The 20,216-nt window shown below is 39.3% G+C and overlaps 1 protein-coding gene across 1 annotated transcript in view; it reads left to right on the plus strand.

Moving 5' to 3' along the window:
- The first annotated feature begins 6,308 nt into the window (after positions 1–6,308).
- The window catches only part of CPQ (carboxypeptidase Q), a 138,783-nt gene continuing 124,875 nt past the window's right edge, over positions 6,309–20,216 (plus strand). The window contains exons 1-2 of the mRNA XM_026843569.1: positions 6,309–6,762; positions 18,146–18,353. Coding sequence (XP_026699370.1) covers positions 6,336–6,762; positions 18,146–18,353 — 635 coding nt within the window. The 5' untranslated portion in view covers positions 6,309–6,335. The remainder of the gene's footprint in view (positions 6,763–18,145; positions 18,354–20,216) is intronic.

The raw sequence follows: 20,216 nt of genomic DNA on the forward strand, positions 1-20,216 counted from the left end.
CTTAGTTAAGGGAAATGTGATGTGGTTTAATTTCTCCATTGAAAAAATGCATGAAGTTTGTAGCTAGGAGCTCTTTGAGGTGGCCAATGCTAAGTAAACGATCCCCCCTGTGTTTTCTGCTTCATAGCTAAATGTATCAGCTTTGTCTGCTAGATTTTGCAAACCCTTAAACAAACCCCCAAATCTTAAATTTTTGAAACTACAAAGTTGTTGTCTTATTCCACTCAGCAAGAATTTGTCTTATATCAGAAATCAGATTATCTTCCTTGCTTCTTTCTGGATGATGAGCTTGGCAAAAAAAACAGGGAATGAGTATGGTCATCCTGAGAAAATTACTGATGTCTCTAGCAGAAAATGTCTATGAGCATGTAATTAACTGGTCCAAAGGGAAGGAACATGGGGAAAGTACAGAGCATAGCAATAAAAATACACCAATACCCTCTGTATAGTATAACCACAAATAAACAGTAACTCAGACTATAAAAGGCATTTTAGAGTTCTCTGTCAGTGTCCTGAGATAACCCGAGTCTTCTGCTCCTGGTTGTGTAAGACCTTTGCCCTGTCTGTCTTGCAGAGAGAGAGGAAATCTGTGTGATAGATTTATCATTCATAGATGAAAGGACAGATGATTTTTGTTGTTCTTTTGGGAAAATGACACTTCACTGTGAAGAATTTGTTACTGCCTTGATCTCAAGTTTAAGGGACATTTGAATAGTTAAGGAGAATAGCTTAATATTCTTATATGGCTAAAGCTATTGTTTAACTTGCTGTTTATGAAAAGACCCATGAAGACCTATGAAAGGCTGACAATTCATTCAGGTTATCATATGAGCTAGGTTTGGTGACTCCATAAAGCTTGTGTGTGTGTGTGTGTGCGCTGTTTTTTGGTTTTGTTTTTTTCTGTTGGTTTATGGATCCTTGAAATGTGGTTTAATCCTTTCACTCTTTCTGTGTTTTAATTCTGCATTGCACAGCCAGTGTTTCAGATGGCATCTTATGAATGCAGGTCATCCCCCCTTCTTGGGAGCTAATCAGAGAGCTCTCACAAAAATGTTGTGGGTTGCCTCCTCTGTTTCCATTGATGAATCCATGCTTCTAAGTGCCTGTACACTAATACACACAACATGGGTTAGTTAGAGATCTGTGTGTAGCTGTAGGGCTATGATCTTGCTAGTATCATGGAGATGTGGAAGGATAGCTCACATGACAGGAATGCTGGAATGGGTGGCTCTTTAGGAAGGACAGGCTGGGAAGAAAAGGAGGAGGAGTTGCCTTTTATGTGAGAGGACAGCTGGAGTGCCTGGAGCTCTGCCTGGGGATGGATGATGAGGCATCTGAAAGCTTATGGATAAGGATTAAAGAGCAGACTAATATGGGTGACATTGTTTTGTTTTAGCTGTCTGCTACAGGCCACTTGGTCAGGAAAAACAAGTAGATGAGACCTTGACAGTGAGAAGTAGCTTCTCATTCACAGGCTCTATTGCTCATCGTGGTCTTTAACTGTCCCAATATCTTCTGGAGGGTCAGCAGAGCAGGTTCTAAGCAATCCAGGAGGTTCCTGACACAAGTAATAGATAAACCAGCAGGGAGAGGTGCTCTGCTGGACCTCATACAAACAAGGGAGCGCTGGTTGTCTCACAGGTATGAAGGTCAAAGGCAGGCTTGGCTGCACTGACCATGAGATAATGTAGTTCAGGATCCTAAGAGCAGGGCAAAAAGCACGATCACAGTGCTGGACTTAAGCAGAGAAGACTTTGACCCTTTCAGAGATCTTCTTGATAAAATTTCTGTGGGATAAGTCCCTGAAAGAGGGAAAAGGATCCCAAGAGAGCTTGTTAATATTCAAACTTCACCTACTTCAAGCTCAGGAACAGACCATCTCAACAATCAGGAGGGCAATCAAAGATGCCAGGAGGCCTTCATGGATGAACAAGGAGCTGCTGGCAAAACTCAGACATAAAAAGGAAGCGTGCAGAAGGTGGAAACGGGGACAGGTGACCTAGGAGGAATATAGAAATCCTGTGAGCATGTGGGGATGGGTTTAGGAAAGCCAAAGCCCACCTAAAGCTGAACCTGACAAGGAATGTGAAGACCAACAAGAAGACCTTCTATAAGGATGTAAACAGCAAATGAAAGACTAGGGAAAAGGTGGGCCTGGTGCTGAATGGAGAAGGGGACCTGATGACACACGAGACATGGAAAAGTTTGGGGAAGTGAATGCCTTCTTCACCTCAAGTTTTATTAGTATGACCAGTATTCAGAAATCCCAGGTCCTGGAGACCAGAGAGAAAGTTTGGAACAGGGAAGTGTTACCTTTGGTGAAGAGGGTCAGGTCAGAGAATACTTAAAAAAAAAATGGACATTCATAGGTCCATGGGCCCTGGTGGAATAAACCCACGAGTGCTGAGGGAGCTGGCTGATGTCATTGCAAGGCCATTTTTGATCATCTTTGAAAGATCATGGCAATCAACAGAGGTACATGAGGACTGGCAGAGAGCAAACGTCATGCCTATTTTAAAAAAGCACAGGAAGGAGGACCCAGGGAACTACAGGCTGGTCAGCCTCACCTCAGTCATGAAGATACAGAACAACTCATCCTGGAAATAATTTCCAGGCACATGAAGGACAAGAAGGTGACTGGGAGTAGCCAGCATGGATTTACCAAGTGGGAGGTCATGCTTGACCAACCTGATAACCTTCTATGAAGGTCTATATATGAAATGCCTGGCTTAATAAATGAGAGCAATGGATATTGTCTACCTTGATATTAGAAAGGCTTTTGACACAGTCTTCCATAAGATCTTGGGGAGGCTGATGCAGTATGGACTGGATGAGCAGACAGTGAGGTGAATTGCAAACCTGTTCACAGCTTTGCTGAGACGGTTGTGGTCATTGACACGAAGTCCAGTTGGTGGCCAATAACGAGAGATGTACCCCAGAAGTTGGTATTTGCTCCAGTACTCTCTAATGTCTTTTTTTAGTGATCTGAATGCTTGGACAGAGGGCACCCTCAGCAAGTTTGCAGATGATACAAAGTTAGGAGGAGTGGCTGGTACAGCAGATGGTTATGCTGACATTCACAGAGACCTCGACAGGCTGAAGAAATGGGCTGGCAGGAACCTCATGCAGTTCAGCAAGGGGAAATGAAAAGTCCTGCACCAGACAAGGAGCAACCCCATGCACCAAGACATAGTAAGGGCTGCCCAGCTTGAAAGCAGCTTTGCAGAAAAGTATCTGGGTGTCCTAGTGGATGCAAAGTTAAATAAGCCAGCAATGTACCTTTGTGGCAAAGGCCGACAGCCTGGTGGGCTGCATTAGGAGGAATGTTGCCAGCAGTTTGAGGTAGATGAACCTTCCCTTCTGTTCAGCTCTAGAGAGGCCACACATGGAGTATTGTGTCCAGTACATGAGAGAGATGATTAAGGTTTTGAGCATCTTCCATTTGAGGAGTGGCTGAGTGATATTGGACTGTTGAGCCTGGAGAAGATAAGGCTCAGGGGCATCTCATCAGTGGGTATAAATACCTGATGGGAGGGTGCAAAGAGAATGGACTCATGTTCTTTTCTGTGATGCACAGTGACAGGACCAGAGGCAATGGGCACAAACTGAAATGCAGGAGGTTCTGGCTAAACATCAGGAAACGTTTTTTACAGTGATGGTGAGAGGTGGAACAGGTTGGCCAGAGAGGTTTTGGAGTCTCCCTCCTTGGAGACATTCAAAAGCCATGTGGACATGATCCTGGACAGCCTGCTCTACATGGTCCTGTTTGAGCTGGGGGGTTGGACAAGATGAGCTCCAGAAATCCCTTCCAGCCTTAACCATTCTGTGATTGTGTGATATGCACTTTACTGACCTTCCAGAAGTTATACTTTAAAGTTACAAGTGCTTTCTTATGGTAACATATGGGAAGGGTAAGCATTCACATTCTTGGTACCTACTGCACTCTTCACTGAGGGTGGTAATTCAGCTTTTCTTTCCATGCTCTGCCACTGTTAAGGTTAAGCTTCCTTGGAAGAATAAGGTAAATAAAAATCTGAGAAAAATGTGTAGTAAAGTGGCAAATGTAACTGCCAAAGTTACATATGAATTTCCTTTTCTTGTTTATCTCAGCATGTTTCTTGAACAAGAGGAAGTCAAATGCGTAGTTCCTGCAAGCTACACTGAAACAAAGATTTCTAGGTGGAAATATAAATACAGTGAAACTAAGAGGGGACAGGAGAGGAAATGGGACAAGCTACATATTAGATGTGACCAGAGTTCCTTGTATATTAAGGTAATTTCATTATGTCAAAGGCTTATTTATTTATTTTCAGAAAATGCTCGAAAATGATCCAAAATTAACATCTTCAGAAAAGAGTTCATCTAGTGGTTCATTGTAATAAACGTAAGTGGAAAGGTGGTTTCTTAGCTTAGATCATTCAAAAAAGGAGCTTGCAGAATCTTCTAATACAACTGTGGCATGTGCTCCCTGAGGCACAGAACTGGTGTAACCTCACCTTTACTCTCATGAATTGGCTTAACTGCTGGTTTGCTGTGTGGCTTCTGGTGGTGGGAGTTAATTCAGGAATATCCTGCAATCAGTGTTCTGTGGTGGTCAGATGAGGTAGATACTGTGGTCTCTTCTGGTATTATGATTTACAGAGCTATTTGGTTATTGTGAAATTTGCCTATTCCATAAAATGACTGAGAATTAATGCTCAGTTAAAGCTCCTGTAGTGTGCAATTGTGTGAAAATAAGGAGGATTTTTTAATATTTTACAGGTGAGTATGATATGTGGATATAATGTATGCAGATACTGGTGTATGTACATACACATACAGACTCATACCCTCCCCGCTACCTGTGTACTGGCTCTGTATATGTATATAACATCATGAATGAAAAATAAAGCTAAATATATTTCCATGATTCCTCAGGTCAGAGATTATATAATGAAGAGTATTACTCTTCAGAAATACTAAATAAATACAAACAGGGAAGAAGGATAATGTGGAAATTTTACCAGCAAAAGCTTTTATAATACTTCTGCCATGCAAGTCTGATTTACTCATATTTTATCCATATTAGCCAAGTAATTAGCCCCATGCTATTTGTAGAATAGTTGTTTCCAAGAAAAACACTTTGTGGAGTAGAGGCTAACATTTGCCTTTATTGTTACTAGTTTTTGAGGCAAATTACATTATTTTTCAAAAGTATTAGTATTTCCATGAAAGTCCATGAAAACAGCAAAAGTGCTGAATGAAAATCTTTTTGGCCTGGTAGTAATTGTCACTTCACTTTGCTGTAAGTAATTACTATTTTTTTTAAATCTCATAATGCCAATTTAAAGGCCTTATTCCTTATTGCTAATTTTTATCATTCATATTGCAGCCTGATTTATATTCTGAGGAAAATGAAAAAATTACATTTCCTTTTTTGTATATCAGTAAAGACCTTTATATTTTGAGTTTGGATAATTGTACTTCCTATGTTATAAAAGAGCTTTGCAACTACTCTGAATGATTCCAGAGGCTTTTTTGCAGTTCAGTTAATAGTATAGACAAACTATTGTTTTTATGGGATTGAAAATTTTTAAGATCTCAAAAATGAGAACTTTTAACAATAAGATGGATAAACTATTAAGCATTAAGAAAGATAACTCTTGATATTCAACACAGGATCAGCATCCCTGGTGGTGTACCTCTCTGCAGTGCTGAGAAGTCAGTCCTTAGGAGATATACCAGTTGATAAGAAATTGTGTTTCTCTGGTAGTCATGGATTTATGCAATGAAGAATTTCATATTTTCTTCCGGGGGGCAGTGATTCTGAATTGTTCTGACATCTTTCTAGTGCAGTAGAAAATGCTTTCCTGATTATGAAGACAGAGATTAAGAAGCACTTTTATTCATTAATGGTTTTAAGAAATGTTTTTGTCCAGATGTTTTGTGTGAAGACATTTGATTTGGTACTTCTGGCAAATCCTGCTCCTAACAGGAAGGAGATGCAAAGTTCTTCCTGAATGGGAACAGCCCTGAGTTTTGATTCAGTGAAGGATGTGATTATTTAAAGAGATGCAGCATTCCAAGGATGCTTCTGAACACCACAACAAAGATTGTGTCCTGTGGGCTGTGTCTTTTTCATTTGCTTTCAATAATTGTGTCTCTAAGTTGAGTTTACTTTCCTGCCAGTTCTGATCAAAGCATTTTCATAATAAACTGATTTCTTTTCATTTTGGTCTGTCTGCCAATCCAAATAACAAAAAGTATTGCTGATAGCTGTCTGATTTTTTTTTAAAATATTTTTTTCTTTTTGTCTCTCTAACAGAGCATCTGTGGAAAAGAAAAAGGAGAAAAAAATGAAGTACATATTCTTAATATTTTTCATGAATTTATTACCACAATATGCTGGGAAATCTTTGAGAAGAGATGACAGTTACCTGAAAACATTTGAAGACATTAAAAATGAGATAGCTGGCTATACTGATATTGCTAAAGCAATTATTGATCTTGCTGTACATGGAAAAGCTCAGAACCGATCCTATGAAAGATTAGCAGTTTTTGCTGATACAATAGGACCCAGACTCAGTGGTTCAAAAAATCTAGATGCAGCCATCAAGTATATGTTCAGTGCCCTGCAGGAAGACAGGCTGGAAAATGTACATCTGGAGCCTGTGAAGGTACCACACTGGGAAAGAGGAGAAGAGTTTGCAATGATGCTGGAACCAAGGAATCACAGCATTGCTATTTTGGGACTTGGGAGCAGTGTTGCAACTCCTCCAGAAGGTAACTCTTCCATTTGGAATTAAGTATCTCTTGCTTTTTAATGCCAAACTGTATTATACCCCTTTTCTTAATGGTCAAACTGAAGTTTATTTCCTGCTATAATAGTTCTGCCACACAAGGTGATGTTTTTCTGGGACTTTTCTGTATGACATGGTTGTGAATGATGCTGTTTGGTTTAATTCAGTTTAGTTGAACTGGCTTCTAAAGATAGAGTTGATTCCTGAACTCTCCATTAAATCTATATCCTTTTGCATAACACTGCAGAACCTTGTTTGAAAAGATGCTGCTCCTCCTTTGAGATTGGTTGGAAACTTGTTCTTGTAATCTGGGGTTTTCCAGCCCTTTGTTTTTCATTTTGTCCAGAGCAGTTATCCATGGAGTGTTGAATTGACATGTAATTTCTGCTCTTCTTGCCATGCCCTATCCTGCCAAGCTCAGCACTTCACTCTGGCATAAAACAAGACAGCAGAAAGAGGAAGAGAATTTCATGCTGAGCTTGGAAAGTGCCAGCCCCTTGCTAAGTATGGCAGTTGGTATATGTGTGTCCTTTCCTTCCCCCTGTCTCATGCTCACCCAGACAAGTCTTTGGCACTTACCTGTAACCGAACTGTGTGTTGCCTTTCGGTGGATTGTATGTGATATGTTGTTATACTTTGGAAACAAGAATGATTGTTAGCTGGACTTAGCAAAATTCAGGTGTTTTGAGCCCCAAATTATTAGCTCGTTTGCAAATGAAATGATTTACAAGATTCCCTTTTTGAACATACTGATGTGAGTCTTTCTCAGGATTGCTATTTAATGGCCAGATGACAACCTACTTCATAAATAACCGGAGACTTATTTCTTGAGTGCTTCAAAAGCATTCTTATTCCTTTATGAGAAAATAAATTTAGTTTAGGAAATAAAAGGTAACATGATACTCATAATTATTTTTATGAATTATGTAAATTTTTGTGATAGTGAACTTTGTTTGAAATGAAATAAATAATGAATAAAAGCTGGTTTTCTTTAGAAAAAAAAATAGCCCTTCAAAAGACAACGCAGTAAAACTGGGTAATTTAAGATATGTTTGGAATAAATCTTTCTTGGTCTGGGAAACTGCTACTGTAAATTTTGTCTGAGGTATTTGTCATATTGAGGTAACTGCATGCCTAAAATGCAAAACAACTAAACCCATTAATAATATCTGTTTATCGCATGGTATGTCTAAGGCTTAATGCTTTGGTAGGAGAATATTTACAGCAAAGGTTAAACCTACAAGTTATTTTGTATCCTTTCCAGCCCTATTCCAAGCTTCCTTTTTAGGAAGCTAAAATTAAAATGGCTTTTTTGGTGTTGAGCAAGTGTTATTGAACCTGCAAAGAGCAATGTAATCTTGGTGAACATCTTCACATTCTGAGAAGTCTGGTTTTTGCTTCCCTTTCTTACCTGTGTAGTTATTTGTACTTACTTTGTCTTACTCCTAGGTTTGACTTTTTTCGTTTAGAGACATACTGAATTTTCATGTTTAAAAATACTCACAGAGGCTAATCATGTCCTTCTTTTTCATCTGTAAAGATCTTATTATACTGATGACTGAATGATTGGGCTAGTACCTGTGGCTGATGATGTCTTGGAAGATAAGATTGTATTATCTAGCGCTGGTTTATACTGAGTAACATTCAAAAAAACCTCACATTATTCTTCCTCACCTTTTTACTTTCATCTGAGATCTGCTGTGTTTCTGAAGGGTGTATGTGTTGGTGCTAGAAGACTGCATGTCAGTGAGATCTCTCACAGAAGAGTAAGCAGTTTCTCACACTTGGTGGAATAATTTTGATTAAATTACCTACCTTCTGACTTAAAATATATCGTACTGTTCATGGCTGTTATAATTTCTGCTGGTCTCATCTTGCTCTGTGCAAGGTGTGACAGGTTTTTGTGCTTGAAGAAGTTATGTGGGGTAGCTGATCCCTGGTGAGCTCTTGGCTCCTGTTCTTCCGATCGCTGGACCGGCCGCCTGACTGGCGGAAATGCCTGTTGAGAGCTGCTTGTCACCAGCATCTCTGGGCAAGAGAATTGCAAGGTGTGCTGCTCAGAAAAGCGCCTGTCCTAAAACTCGCGCTCATCCCAAGCACAGAATAAAAAATATGTGGTTAGACTATTAAAACCACCATCTCATCACTTCTGAGGAATTCATTCCCAGATCCGCTCTCTCTGCTCTAACCAGCAATTGTCACTGTGCCCTATTCATGGGAAAAAGGGATAGGCGGCTGCCCTAAATCACATCAGAAATATTTGAACAATTTCCCACAGTGAGGGAATATCAGCAGTTCTGATTTGTCTCATTTTTGCAGAGAACTTGTGGGAGTGTGAGTCATCCTGCAATCAAAGAAATACAATTCAGTATGAGATTCTTGATGCTGATTCTCCTGGCATTGTGCTGCTGTTGCTGCATGGGATCAAACTAAGGAGATCTACCGCTGCTACGCTGAGCTTTGCCAGAAGGACGTGTTAAAGGCCAGGGACTGGTTTTCAGATGTTGGCTTCATGAGCTGGCCATTGGTGCCTGGATTCTGCCCAGGGGCAAAGACATCCTTCAGAGCTGCCTCTAAAGTGAACTGTACAGGAGATCCCTGAAGGTGTTTGGTATTAGCTTGACAGATACTGTGCACTTTAAATCAGTTTTCCCATCAAGGATATGTTTCAGACCTCTCAGTTTACAAACCACTCTCTCTGTAGAGCCCTGACAGATAGCTTCTTTGACACTACTGATGCCTGCTTAGAACCAGAGGACAGCACTGGCTAAACTTTTTGTCTTTTAAGTCTGAGGATAGGGTTAATACAAGAGGGGGTGACTCCCCCATCCCAGCAGGAGGTACAGGAGACCTTTTCTTCCTTTCTCATCCTCTCAGTTATCTCCTATATTCTCTCTTCCCACTATGGGCCCCCAGGCTTGAGACCTGATGAGCTAAGAAAATAGGAAGCATTGGCAGAAACTTAAAATATTGGTTCTTTCTGGATGTGCTTCATGTTTGACTTGGTGGCTTTGGTGCCCTCAGAGCTCCACCTGGAGCTCAATGCCCTGAGCTAGTGCTCTGAAGGGCTCTTTATTAACACAGCAGTAGCCTATCAATGGTTAGAAACCTGGCTTTGGATGTTGGAAATTCAGGGTTTATTTTCCTTTCTGTCCACGGAAATTCACACCAGTGTTTCCTAAGAGTGACCCAATGGCCAGAGCACATGCTGAGGCTGCTCACTTTCCATTTTGGCATGTGAGTATGGAAAAATATTTGTGATTCTTGGGGCAGCAACAGAAAGCCTTAAATAGTAGCAATATTTTAGCCATGGAGCCCAAGCCAGCATTTACTCCAGGATACAAGGTCTCTTCCTGCAGGTCTTCTACCTAATCCATGCCTAGGGTTGAAAACATTAGGGGACGTGGACAGAGCTTTAACCGTTTAGTGGATTTGATGTAATTTACACATGTTGACTCAGATAGGAATTTGGCATAGAGCTGGTTGGCTCACTTGGGGTTGAAACAGTTCTGATTATGTGCAGGAGGCTTTTCAGTACCTTGTGATCTCATGGATAAATCCATATTTCCCTATTCTTCTTTAGGACGGGGCAACATGCCAGGATGTCAAGTTTCCAGATTCAGTCTGATCTACACAGCAAAAAGGGACAGCACAGAAAAGATTAGATTTTTTTATTGAAGAGGAAAAAAAAGTTTTCCCTTTCAGTGTATCCCAAGATTTGAAGGTGGTGTGTCAAAGAGAAAGTTTTCCTTTGATCTCCTTACCAGGAGGGAGTTACTTTCATGCCTGTCTTAGTGACAGGGAGAGAAGAAACTTGAAACACAAAGTGGCCTGGATTTCCAGAAGTCAGCAGAGATTGAAAATGGTCACCACCTCGAAGAAATGTATTGCTAGGTAACAAACAAGATTGAATGTTAGAAACTGCTTGGTTTAGGGAGCTGACTAACTGGAGGTTAATTGTATTTAGTGAATGTCCTTGTCTCATTTCCAGTGTTTCAACATTGGCAAAACATACAGATATATATGTAGAGAGGCTGTGTTGATTTCTGGTAGTACTGATTATATCCCCCAAATTCTGAGGAAAATAGATATAATTGTTGCTTTGAGAATCCCATAATTGAAGGAAAGTAGTAGTTTAGCAGATGTTTGACCATAAAGTATCAAAGAATTCATATTTTTTGCATGTGTTTTTAAATGCTTTTTTTTTTCCTGATGGGTGACCCTGCCCTTTCATTTTATAAAAATACTGACAAGTAGAACCAACCCAGAATGCAGCCTGTCTGAAATGCCTCCTCAAAAAAGCAACAGTCTCTGGTTTCTATGTACTTTTTGTTGCAGCAAAACTGAAATAATATAAATATGAAGATCTGTTGGCAGACTTTTTACCAGTTTTTGTGTTGAAGTTGTGGATTTTTTTGTTTAACTATCAACAACATTTGGTCCAGTCCTGCTCTTATAGAAGGTGGTGGGAGTTTTGTCACTTAGATAATATGAAAATAGTTCCAGCCTGTTATTTATAAAATGGGGATAATGTGCGTCTTGAGGCTGTTGAAGGTGTGTACTGTTGCTATAGGCTCACAGGCTGTTTAAGCCAGGGATGCTGCTGAAATAAGTGATCTGTCCCCAATCCTAACTAACGTATTTCTCCCCATTGTTGACCCTTCTTTTTTATTTCTCAGTGGTGAAGTGGGTTAGGGAATTCAGCTAAATTAACGAAAGGCCAACAAAAAAGTTAATGTGTCCCTTGAGTTACCAGCATCTTGGATGCTGACCTACTGGGAGAGAAGGAGATCCTTCTGGAGGGACTTGGGTACCCCCTTTGATGAGAGGTTCAGTGCTGAGAACAGGGGATGGAGAGAGTTATAGGCATGAGATCAGAGTGCACAGCAAAGCCCTCCTTCTGTCTTCACTGGATCCCTCTTTTTCTATGTGTGAGGAACTATTGATCCACATCTTGAGACCATGAGCCTCAGGATTGGATGCTTGGATTGTTTATTATTACTTAGAGCAACACTGCTTGCGGTAAGATAATTATGCTACTGTTTTTCTTGGAATGTAAAAGATGACGTACATGAAGGACTTCAAATGCTGTGGTGTTCAGTGGCCCAGCATCTGGGCCAAAAGTTAATGCAGTGGCATTTCAAAGATTTGGAGATTAGGAGTAGCTGTGTGGCTTTGAGGTGGACATGCAGTCTGGGAAGGACATGGGTTCCAGTTGCTGCTTTAATGAACATTTGAGTGAACTGTACATATTGGCAATGGGTAAACATTGAATTTTCAAGTCCTGACCCTTTTCAGTGTTGCTGAGTTGAAGGCGGTTACCTCAGGGATGGTGAACCCAGCAGATGCTCCTGCCTCACACTAACAGAGGCAGGATTTGAACATAGTTTTCTGCATGCATGGGGAATGCATGCACAGCAGGGTGGCACTGTCACCTTCCCTCCTGGGGTACAGCCTGCAGTGACTGGCATCTTGATAAGGAGGGAATGGTTGCCCTTGGTACTTCCTACCTTGGGCACCTGTGTGCTCTAAAACTGTTTTTTTCTGGATCCTGTTCTTGGGTGTCTGATTCTTCCCAGACATTGCATTGCAAGACTGTGCCCAGTGCGAGTCTGCTTCTGGGAGAACCAGACCTGTTGCCCTGCTCTTTTGGCATCCAAGACTTCTTCATGAAGTGAAGGGTGTTTGGTCCAGCCCCATTGCTGCAAAGATTTACTGTTGCACAGTAAGCTACATGTTTTTGAAACCAAACTGTTCTAATGAGATCCAGTACTTGCTGGAAATTTTAAGTCATATTTGTCAAAAATGTAACTATTATATAGTGTTTATTTTTCTCTGTGTTCTTAAAGAACAGAGTAATATGTTTAGTCTCTGTGCTGTGCATCAAAGCTGAATAGCTTCATATCCTTTTGGATAACTCTCCTATGTAATTTTAGTTTCATGAAGTAATTCTCTTTGCTGTTTCACAGAGTAGGTGAGGTCACATTTTCCAGAAGTATATTCAGAGTTTACAGAATCTTTCTTCCTGATAAAAGTCCTCTTCTTCTAAAATATTTAACCTTTTCTTCATATTATAATTCTTACATAAATACATATCGATATGTGTTTATAAAGCAAATGTGTTTCTAGGTGTTAAAAGATTTTAAATTTTCTGTATGTGCTCATAATTTTTGAGGGAGGAAAAAAAAAAGTGATGATATGATTCTTTCATTTGCTTCAGCCTGACACTAAGTCTTAATTTGATGACTTCATTATGGACCCAGAATTTGGGTTTGTTTCTCTGAAGATCTTGTTAAATTAGATTGGGCATTGGGGGAAAGCTGAATTAATTCCTGGAGAGAGCTAAAAAGTGACATGTTTTTAAAAGAAGTAAGAAGTTTTGGGGAAAAATATTTTCTGGGCTGATTTTAGAGGATGCTGAATCTAAATAGGATATAATGCCAGGTCCCTAATCTTACTTAGCGTTTAAGAATATATTTGCCTTTTCCCTCTACTCCCCAAAACCTTATTTTCTTTGACCTGCCCCAACAACTACCATTCTTTCCTATCTCCAGCCATATTTATCTATTTTTTTCACTGTTGTGTGCGTTATTTTCTTACATCCTCATCCAGGAGTATTGATCCTGGCACAAGCTTCAGTTCTGTGCAGGGTGATGTGGCATCCGGGATCCAAGATTGCCATTTTTACAGAACTGCACATCCTAGCTGCTACACTGTAACTTTGTATGTGCAGCTCTTTCCTGTGATGCATGTAAAATAATTTCTAGGTTCTCTGTAACTCTGTGAAAGAAGCTACATTGCAGATAGGCACAAGACAGTGTGCGTGTGGGCCTTTTCTGAAAGAAGCACGGGCATGGTACTTCAATCCTGGGGAGATGGTCAAGTCTGGAGGACAACTGTATTAGCCAGGCTAAGGTCAGAAAAGTGTGGGGCTAACACCTGCATGTGCTTATGGTCAGCATGGAATACAGTATACCTTGTTGCAGCAGCTTCCAGGCTAAAATAGCTTGGTGGGAGAGCTGAGATGGAAATGGAGAAATCTGAGAAGTGGCAGCCATCCAGTAGACAAGAAATGAGGGTGGTCTTATGTCACTGCTCTGTGAGGCAGAGCTGGAATCATCAGGTGAGCTTCAAGGCTTCATGTGCTGCTCTTGTAGTGTGTTGCTGCTCATGCTCTTTCTTTGTCTTCTTCCTACCGTGAAAAAGTGTATTGATTTCCTGGTCCTGGTGTCCTGATGCCCGGTTCTGATGAATGAGGAGGTAGCACTCTGTCTCCCTCTGGGTCTCATGACTGTAGAGGCCAGGACGTGTTTCAGATATGTTCTTCCTCAGTTTCAAAATCTTCACCAGTATCAGAACAATTAGATGCGTTGTTTAATTTTTGTGTTGGTAGTTCAGGCACTATTTTATGCTTAGGATGCAGAAATTTTAAACATATAACACACAGGGAAGTCTAGCGGAGACTTAGTTGATGTAGTTTCCAGCTTTGTTTCGTCTAGGCCTAAAAATACTGAATTTCAATGGTTTTAAGCAAAAATTGCCTTGCCTGTCAGATTATTTATTTGACAGTGGCAGCTTCAGTGCGTGTGGATCAGCAACATCACTGTTCTGTAGTGTGATTTGTAAGAGAAATCATAATTCTTATGTTAACACAGCGTGAAATAAATGAAGTTTGGAAGGTACATAGAGGTGAGTTGTTCACTTCCTGTTATTGAAAAAAATTGTCAAATTAATGATGGCAGTTGGCTTTGTAACTAGATCTCCAAGGGACTGATGCTGTTAACTGAATGACAAAAATGACACTGGGGGGGAAAAAAAAAAGAGTAAGACCATAATTGGGTGATAAGGATATTAGTGTCCAGTAAGATTAAACAGTATGCAAATTATATTTTCTTCTGGCTTTGCTAAATTCTTCTTTTAATGAAGCAACTAACAAGGTTGAATTTCTGTGTGTTTGTGAGTTGAGTGTTTCTAGTGTAGTAATAAATAAAAAACAATAGAGACTGGGTTCCTAAATTTCGGGAATTCCTGTTACTTGAGGTGGTATAGCCTTGCCCTGTTGTGGTCAAGAACAGCAACAGTATTCTGTATGAAGTTTTCTTGATGTTTTAATAGAGATTCATAATTTTTTAAAATCTGATAATAAGGTGGATTTTCATTTTTTTTCTTACTCTTCTCTGAAACCTGTTCCTAATATGAACAGATGCATAGGTCCAGATACTAAAATGGCTTAAATATTCACTGCTTTTAAACTTGGGGAGAATAAGTTATCTTGTGAGGAATTCCCTTTGAACTAATCTTCTGGCATGATTGCTGGCAGGTAAGCAGGTGCTATGAGGTAACTTTCCAGACAGAATTGTTCATGCCAAAAATCAGACTTCTGATGTATGGCAATGTTGCAGACAGCTGATTTACAGGTGCTTTTATATTTATATTTATATATATATATATATATATAAAAAATTTATATATATAAAAACCCCAGGACTTTCTGTAGCTATTAAAAAGTCACTAATCAGTCTTGCCTTCCGCCTGTGATGGATTGTAGACTTTGCTAATGTCTACCACATGATTTATTTCAGCTGGCAGTGTGATCATCACAGCCGTGGCATATCCAAGTGTTTAGATAGAAATGTACATTTCTAGGTACAGAGGACTTTGTAATACATATTTTTTTTTGGTAACTGAAAGTTGCCTGCTTGTTCCCACCATTGACGCCCTTCGTGTACCTTAATTCTCAGAAATGACAGGGTACAATTTACTGTTTAATTTGAGAAACGAGAGGAAACCCATAGTACTACATAGATTCTTCTGCTCACTGGCTCAATCCAACAATATCTATAATATTTCACATGGTGAGAACAGATAGTCTTCAGCTTCAGCCCAGTTTATCATGTTCATAATTCTATCTTCTACGCTTCAAGCCCTTTACTTAGCTAATTCCCCGAATGCTCTGTATTCATCTTTTGGACTGTGTGGGTTTTAATCTTTACATCTTGCTTAAGTAAGCGGGCAATCCAGCTCCCTCCTTACATGGGTTTTCTGAAGACTCTGTTCAATAACACACACAGACAAGCTCTGGATCAGATAACGATAGAAGTAAGAAAGATACAGAATTGCTTTTGACATGGGAAGCAGAGCCAGGAGGCACTGAATTGGTAGGAGATGCTAGGGGTGCAGTTTTGTTAATTTGTTAAAGGCTCAGTAAGGTGAGGCATTTCCCATTTTTAAAAGGAATAACTCATTCCCCTTAAACTGATAAACTTGGGGATTTTGTTTCATTTCTCCCTTTTGCACAGGAGATCTTAGGGTAGTTTGTGTATGGGTGTCCACATTTTTGTTTAAGATAAATATTGCTCTTGTCTCTTAAATAGGTGAGACTGAAATGGTGTAAAATGGGACTAAAATTCAAATGAGTCATTGAATTAGTCAGAAGTTACTCAAGAGAGAAGCTTTACTTTGTTATGGAAAGCACTGTAATCAATGCTTTTATGTATACTGTGCTGTCATTTCATTAAACTTGCAGGGAGAACCTCTGTTTTGTTTTGTCAAAGGATGACTTCATTTAGCTTTGGGAACATTCAAAAGTAGAGATACTGAGCTGGAGTTTGCAGCTCTGTGTTCTTTCCCTTAGCTTTAATTTCCACGAAGCTCACTGTACAAATTCCTGATGCCTGTTGTCTACAGAGGGCCATAAAAGTACTTCTCTGTGATATTTCTTAGGGATTATAGATAGTTACTAGCTGTCTGTAGCATTCTTTAAAAACCATCCAGAGTTGGTGTTTATTCATTAATGCAATAAAGTCAAGAAGAGTTACACTCCTTGCTTCCCTTGACAAACAATCACTAATACAACGTGTGCCCTTCCAGTGCCTGCTGCAAAATCCAAGTGCAGCATTGGGGAGAGCTAATATGAAATACGGATTGCAGCATCAACCTACTGAGACTATGACTTTTCTTGCGGAAAACAAAATTTTTCAGATACCTGGCTTTATTTCCAGTGGCACAGTTCCATACCCAGAATGATCCTGTTGCGGGGATGCTCCTTAGGTAGGCAACTGAACCTGCAGTTCATCTGGAGTCTGTTAGCACACTCTCCTACCTGCCAACAGCAACTAGTAAAATTTGAAGGTGATTCTCTGGTTTGTCTCTTTGTGCCTCTTTCTGTAAAGCTGAGAGTCTGAACAGTTATTCAGTTAAAATTTTTACACCTCTCATGCTAGGTTAGTTCTGTATCTAAAACTTACAGGCTTTTGCTGTAGCAGTAGATGTCTCTTGCCCTCTTAGTGGTGCACTGTTAAAGAATGAAACTTTTTTTGTGTGTGAAATAGTTTCTTTAAGGTTTTGAAGTGTATTATAGTTTGATCTTAAAGGAGCCATGAGCCTGGATACACAGGTGCTGGAAGAGGTGATCTTTCTATTTTTCTATCAGTCCTTCTCATGTATTACAGTCTCAGATATAAGCCTTTGAAATCTCCAAATAATTCTTACACCACAAAAAAAAAAAAAAAAGAGAAAGATGACTTCAAAGGAGTAACAGTTTCTTCTTAAAAACATGATAGTTTGACAAATTCTTGCTAGACATTTGTTACTAGTTTTAGATTTCACTGACATATTTTGTGGCTTTTAGGTGAAACATACAACACTAAAATTTTAGGCATCCATTACTTCTTCAATATTTAGAAGTACCAGCCCATGTTGTTAAGCAGTTTCTATTTATCTCTGTAACCAATCAACAAAATTGCATTTTAAGGATAGTGGTTATTTTAATTAATTACTTTTTAAATGCTATGAAATATAGTAGAACTGTGGTATTCTCCTGAAGTAAACATGAAGATTTTTAAAAAATTTGTAAGCGTACTGCAAAATTTGTTCAAAACTGCAGAGCTTTAATTTAATTTAATTTATGGATTAAATAATTTTGTGTTTCAGTCTAAGAATACGTGCTTCCACTTGTCTTATGTTGTTAAGCAACACATCAAAACAGTTCCATGAAAAGACTACTATCTTTTTTACTAATCCCATAGGCAGCTTTTGCAAATGTTTTTGTACTATAAATGATTGCAGTGAGGCATTAAAGCACATGCAGAGAACAGAATTCCCCCTGTGTATCCTTGCCCTTCAAGTTATGTTTGAATACCAACCTGACAGCATGGTTTGCAGAACTGTGTGTGCTTGGTTCAGGGTGCTATTGTAGCTATTTAGTACCAGTTCCTGATGAAGCATTTCACATAGTTTTCTTTTGCCATTAGGAAGTTAAATCTGATTTCCTGTATTCACAGTCCATGCTTGTCTGTCTGTTAAAACTGGCTGTAAGAGAGTTATAGGAAAGTGATGTTAAAGACACTTGTAATACTTTCTTTCAGGAATTACGGCGGAAGTTATAGTGGTAGCCTCTTTTGATGAACTGCACAAAAGAGCTCAGGAGGCCAAGGGGAAGATTGTTGTCTACAATGAACCTTTCATCAGTTATGGTGAAACTGTGCAATACAGATCACAGGGAGCAGTGGAAGCTGCTAAAGTTGGAGCAGTGGCATCCCTCATTAGATCCATTGCTTCTTTTTCTATTCATAGGTAAGCATTTTTCTCTTTTTCTTACATTTTAGCCTTCAGTTCACATGTCATTTCTGGGCAGACATTTTTATCTCTATGACTTAAACATTGCCAGTTACAAGTGGGTGGGTAGTTTTGAAAGTATTGGCTGCATAATAGTTTTTTTCCCTTGTGCTTTGTCGTTTTTTCATAATGTTTTCATATTTTGTTACTGATCCAAATTCTGTATGATACTTGTTTTGAAGAACTTCTTGCATTCTCAAGGCTGCCATACATATTCTGAGATCAACAAAATCAAATGTCTTTGACATGTACCAGACTGTCAGCGATGATATGAACTGGCTATTCTATATATTTGTCTAGAATATAATTTACAGTTTTTATTGTATTGGTTATTTTCCTAGCATGAAGCTGACTTGTACTAGATGAAGGAATAGTCTGCTTTGAACATAATAATTTAGAACACTTTAGCAGTAAGGTTTTTAATTCTCATGCTGCTTTTAAAGTAAGGTCAGTTGAAATATTTTTTTTTAATGTAAGTATTTTTAGATGTCTTAATATGTTATTTTATCATATATAGTGTTCCATTGCTAAAATGAACTTTTTTTAGTTTTCTGGTTGGTAATAGAATTAGTTATTTTATCTGGTCAGTTTTTCAATTCTGAAAGTTTACACTTGAAATCCTCATCTATCGTGAAAAAGACTAGTTGAGGCATAGAGAGGAAATGAAGTCGAGTCCAGCCATAAGGTAAAAGGGTGGCACAGTTATTGGTGAGCTTAATGCCTGCAGTGAACTTTGGATAGTAGCCTGATGGCTGCAGTGAGAGTTGTGGTCATTCAGGCCCAGACAGCAGAGCTGGGCTGAAGACTGCAGACAGGACAGATCCATCTCCCTGCCCACCCTCCTGAACCTGAGCTGCAGCCCGAGCAGGAATGGCAGGGATTTTAAGTGATGCCAGACACAAAGCTTGACTGCTTAAACTGTACAGCTGTGTTAATAAAACATGCAGTTTATACAAGAGGTTCTGTATGTTGTAACATTGTGGGGTTGGTTTTTTTTTTTTTTTTTGGAAAATACATGTACAGGTCATTTATTCCTCCCCCTAGTTGCCCAGTAACTCTTTAGCCACAGAGTTATCTGCAGTAGCTAACTGGACCTTGAATGTGTGCCACATCATAAGCTGGAATTGTGCTCTGTTTAGATAACACCATGGTTTCTTTTTGATCTCTGTTCCTAGGTTTTCTTTCTACATAAATACAGGCTGGTAGGTGGGAAGGGACAATATGGCTTTGGGTCTTACTTGAAACTGGAATTGGGAAGTGGGTGGGACAGGCACTTGGAAGCATGCTTGATTCCACCATTTCTGACAGAACGTAAGTGCTCACATCTAAGCAGTATGGGAAGTGCGCAAACATCACCATTAGTGATGCTTCAAAAAGTCTGAGACATGCAGTAATGCCAAGTAACTGTATTGGATCATGTGCAGAAGACAGCTCTGTTGCCAGTGTAGTTGCTTGATTGCATTTTTATATGATAGTATTCCCCTTAGGAAGCCATTACCTGTTTAAAACGCTTTCTCAAAAATAAAGTACTCTGAATTCAGATAATATCCAAACTATACTAGTATATTTCTTGATGCCCAACAAATGTGATGTTTATGATATATTTTCCAATACGTAGAATTTTCTAATGAAGTTCATAATAATGAAGCAATAGTAGAATATGTTTCAAAAACAGATTTATAAAAAATTATATGGTTTCAAAATAGTCTTGGCATCATCAAAGAATATTGCAATTTGTAATCTGGTGATTATCTGGAAACCAGAAGACGATCTATTCCGTCCTTAGTTCTGGTGCCCTGCAGAGGTGTTCATTTGAAAGTA

Source organism: Athene cunicularia, assembly GCF_003259725.1.
Source record: "Athene cunicularia isolate RWA chromosome 2 unlocalized genomic scaffold, athCun1 chr2_part1, whole genome shotgun sequence".
NCBI classification, from domain to species: Eukaryota; Metazoa; Chordata; class Aves; order Strigiformes; family Strigidae; genus Athene; species Athene cunicularia.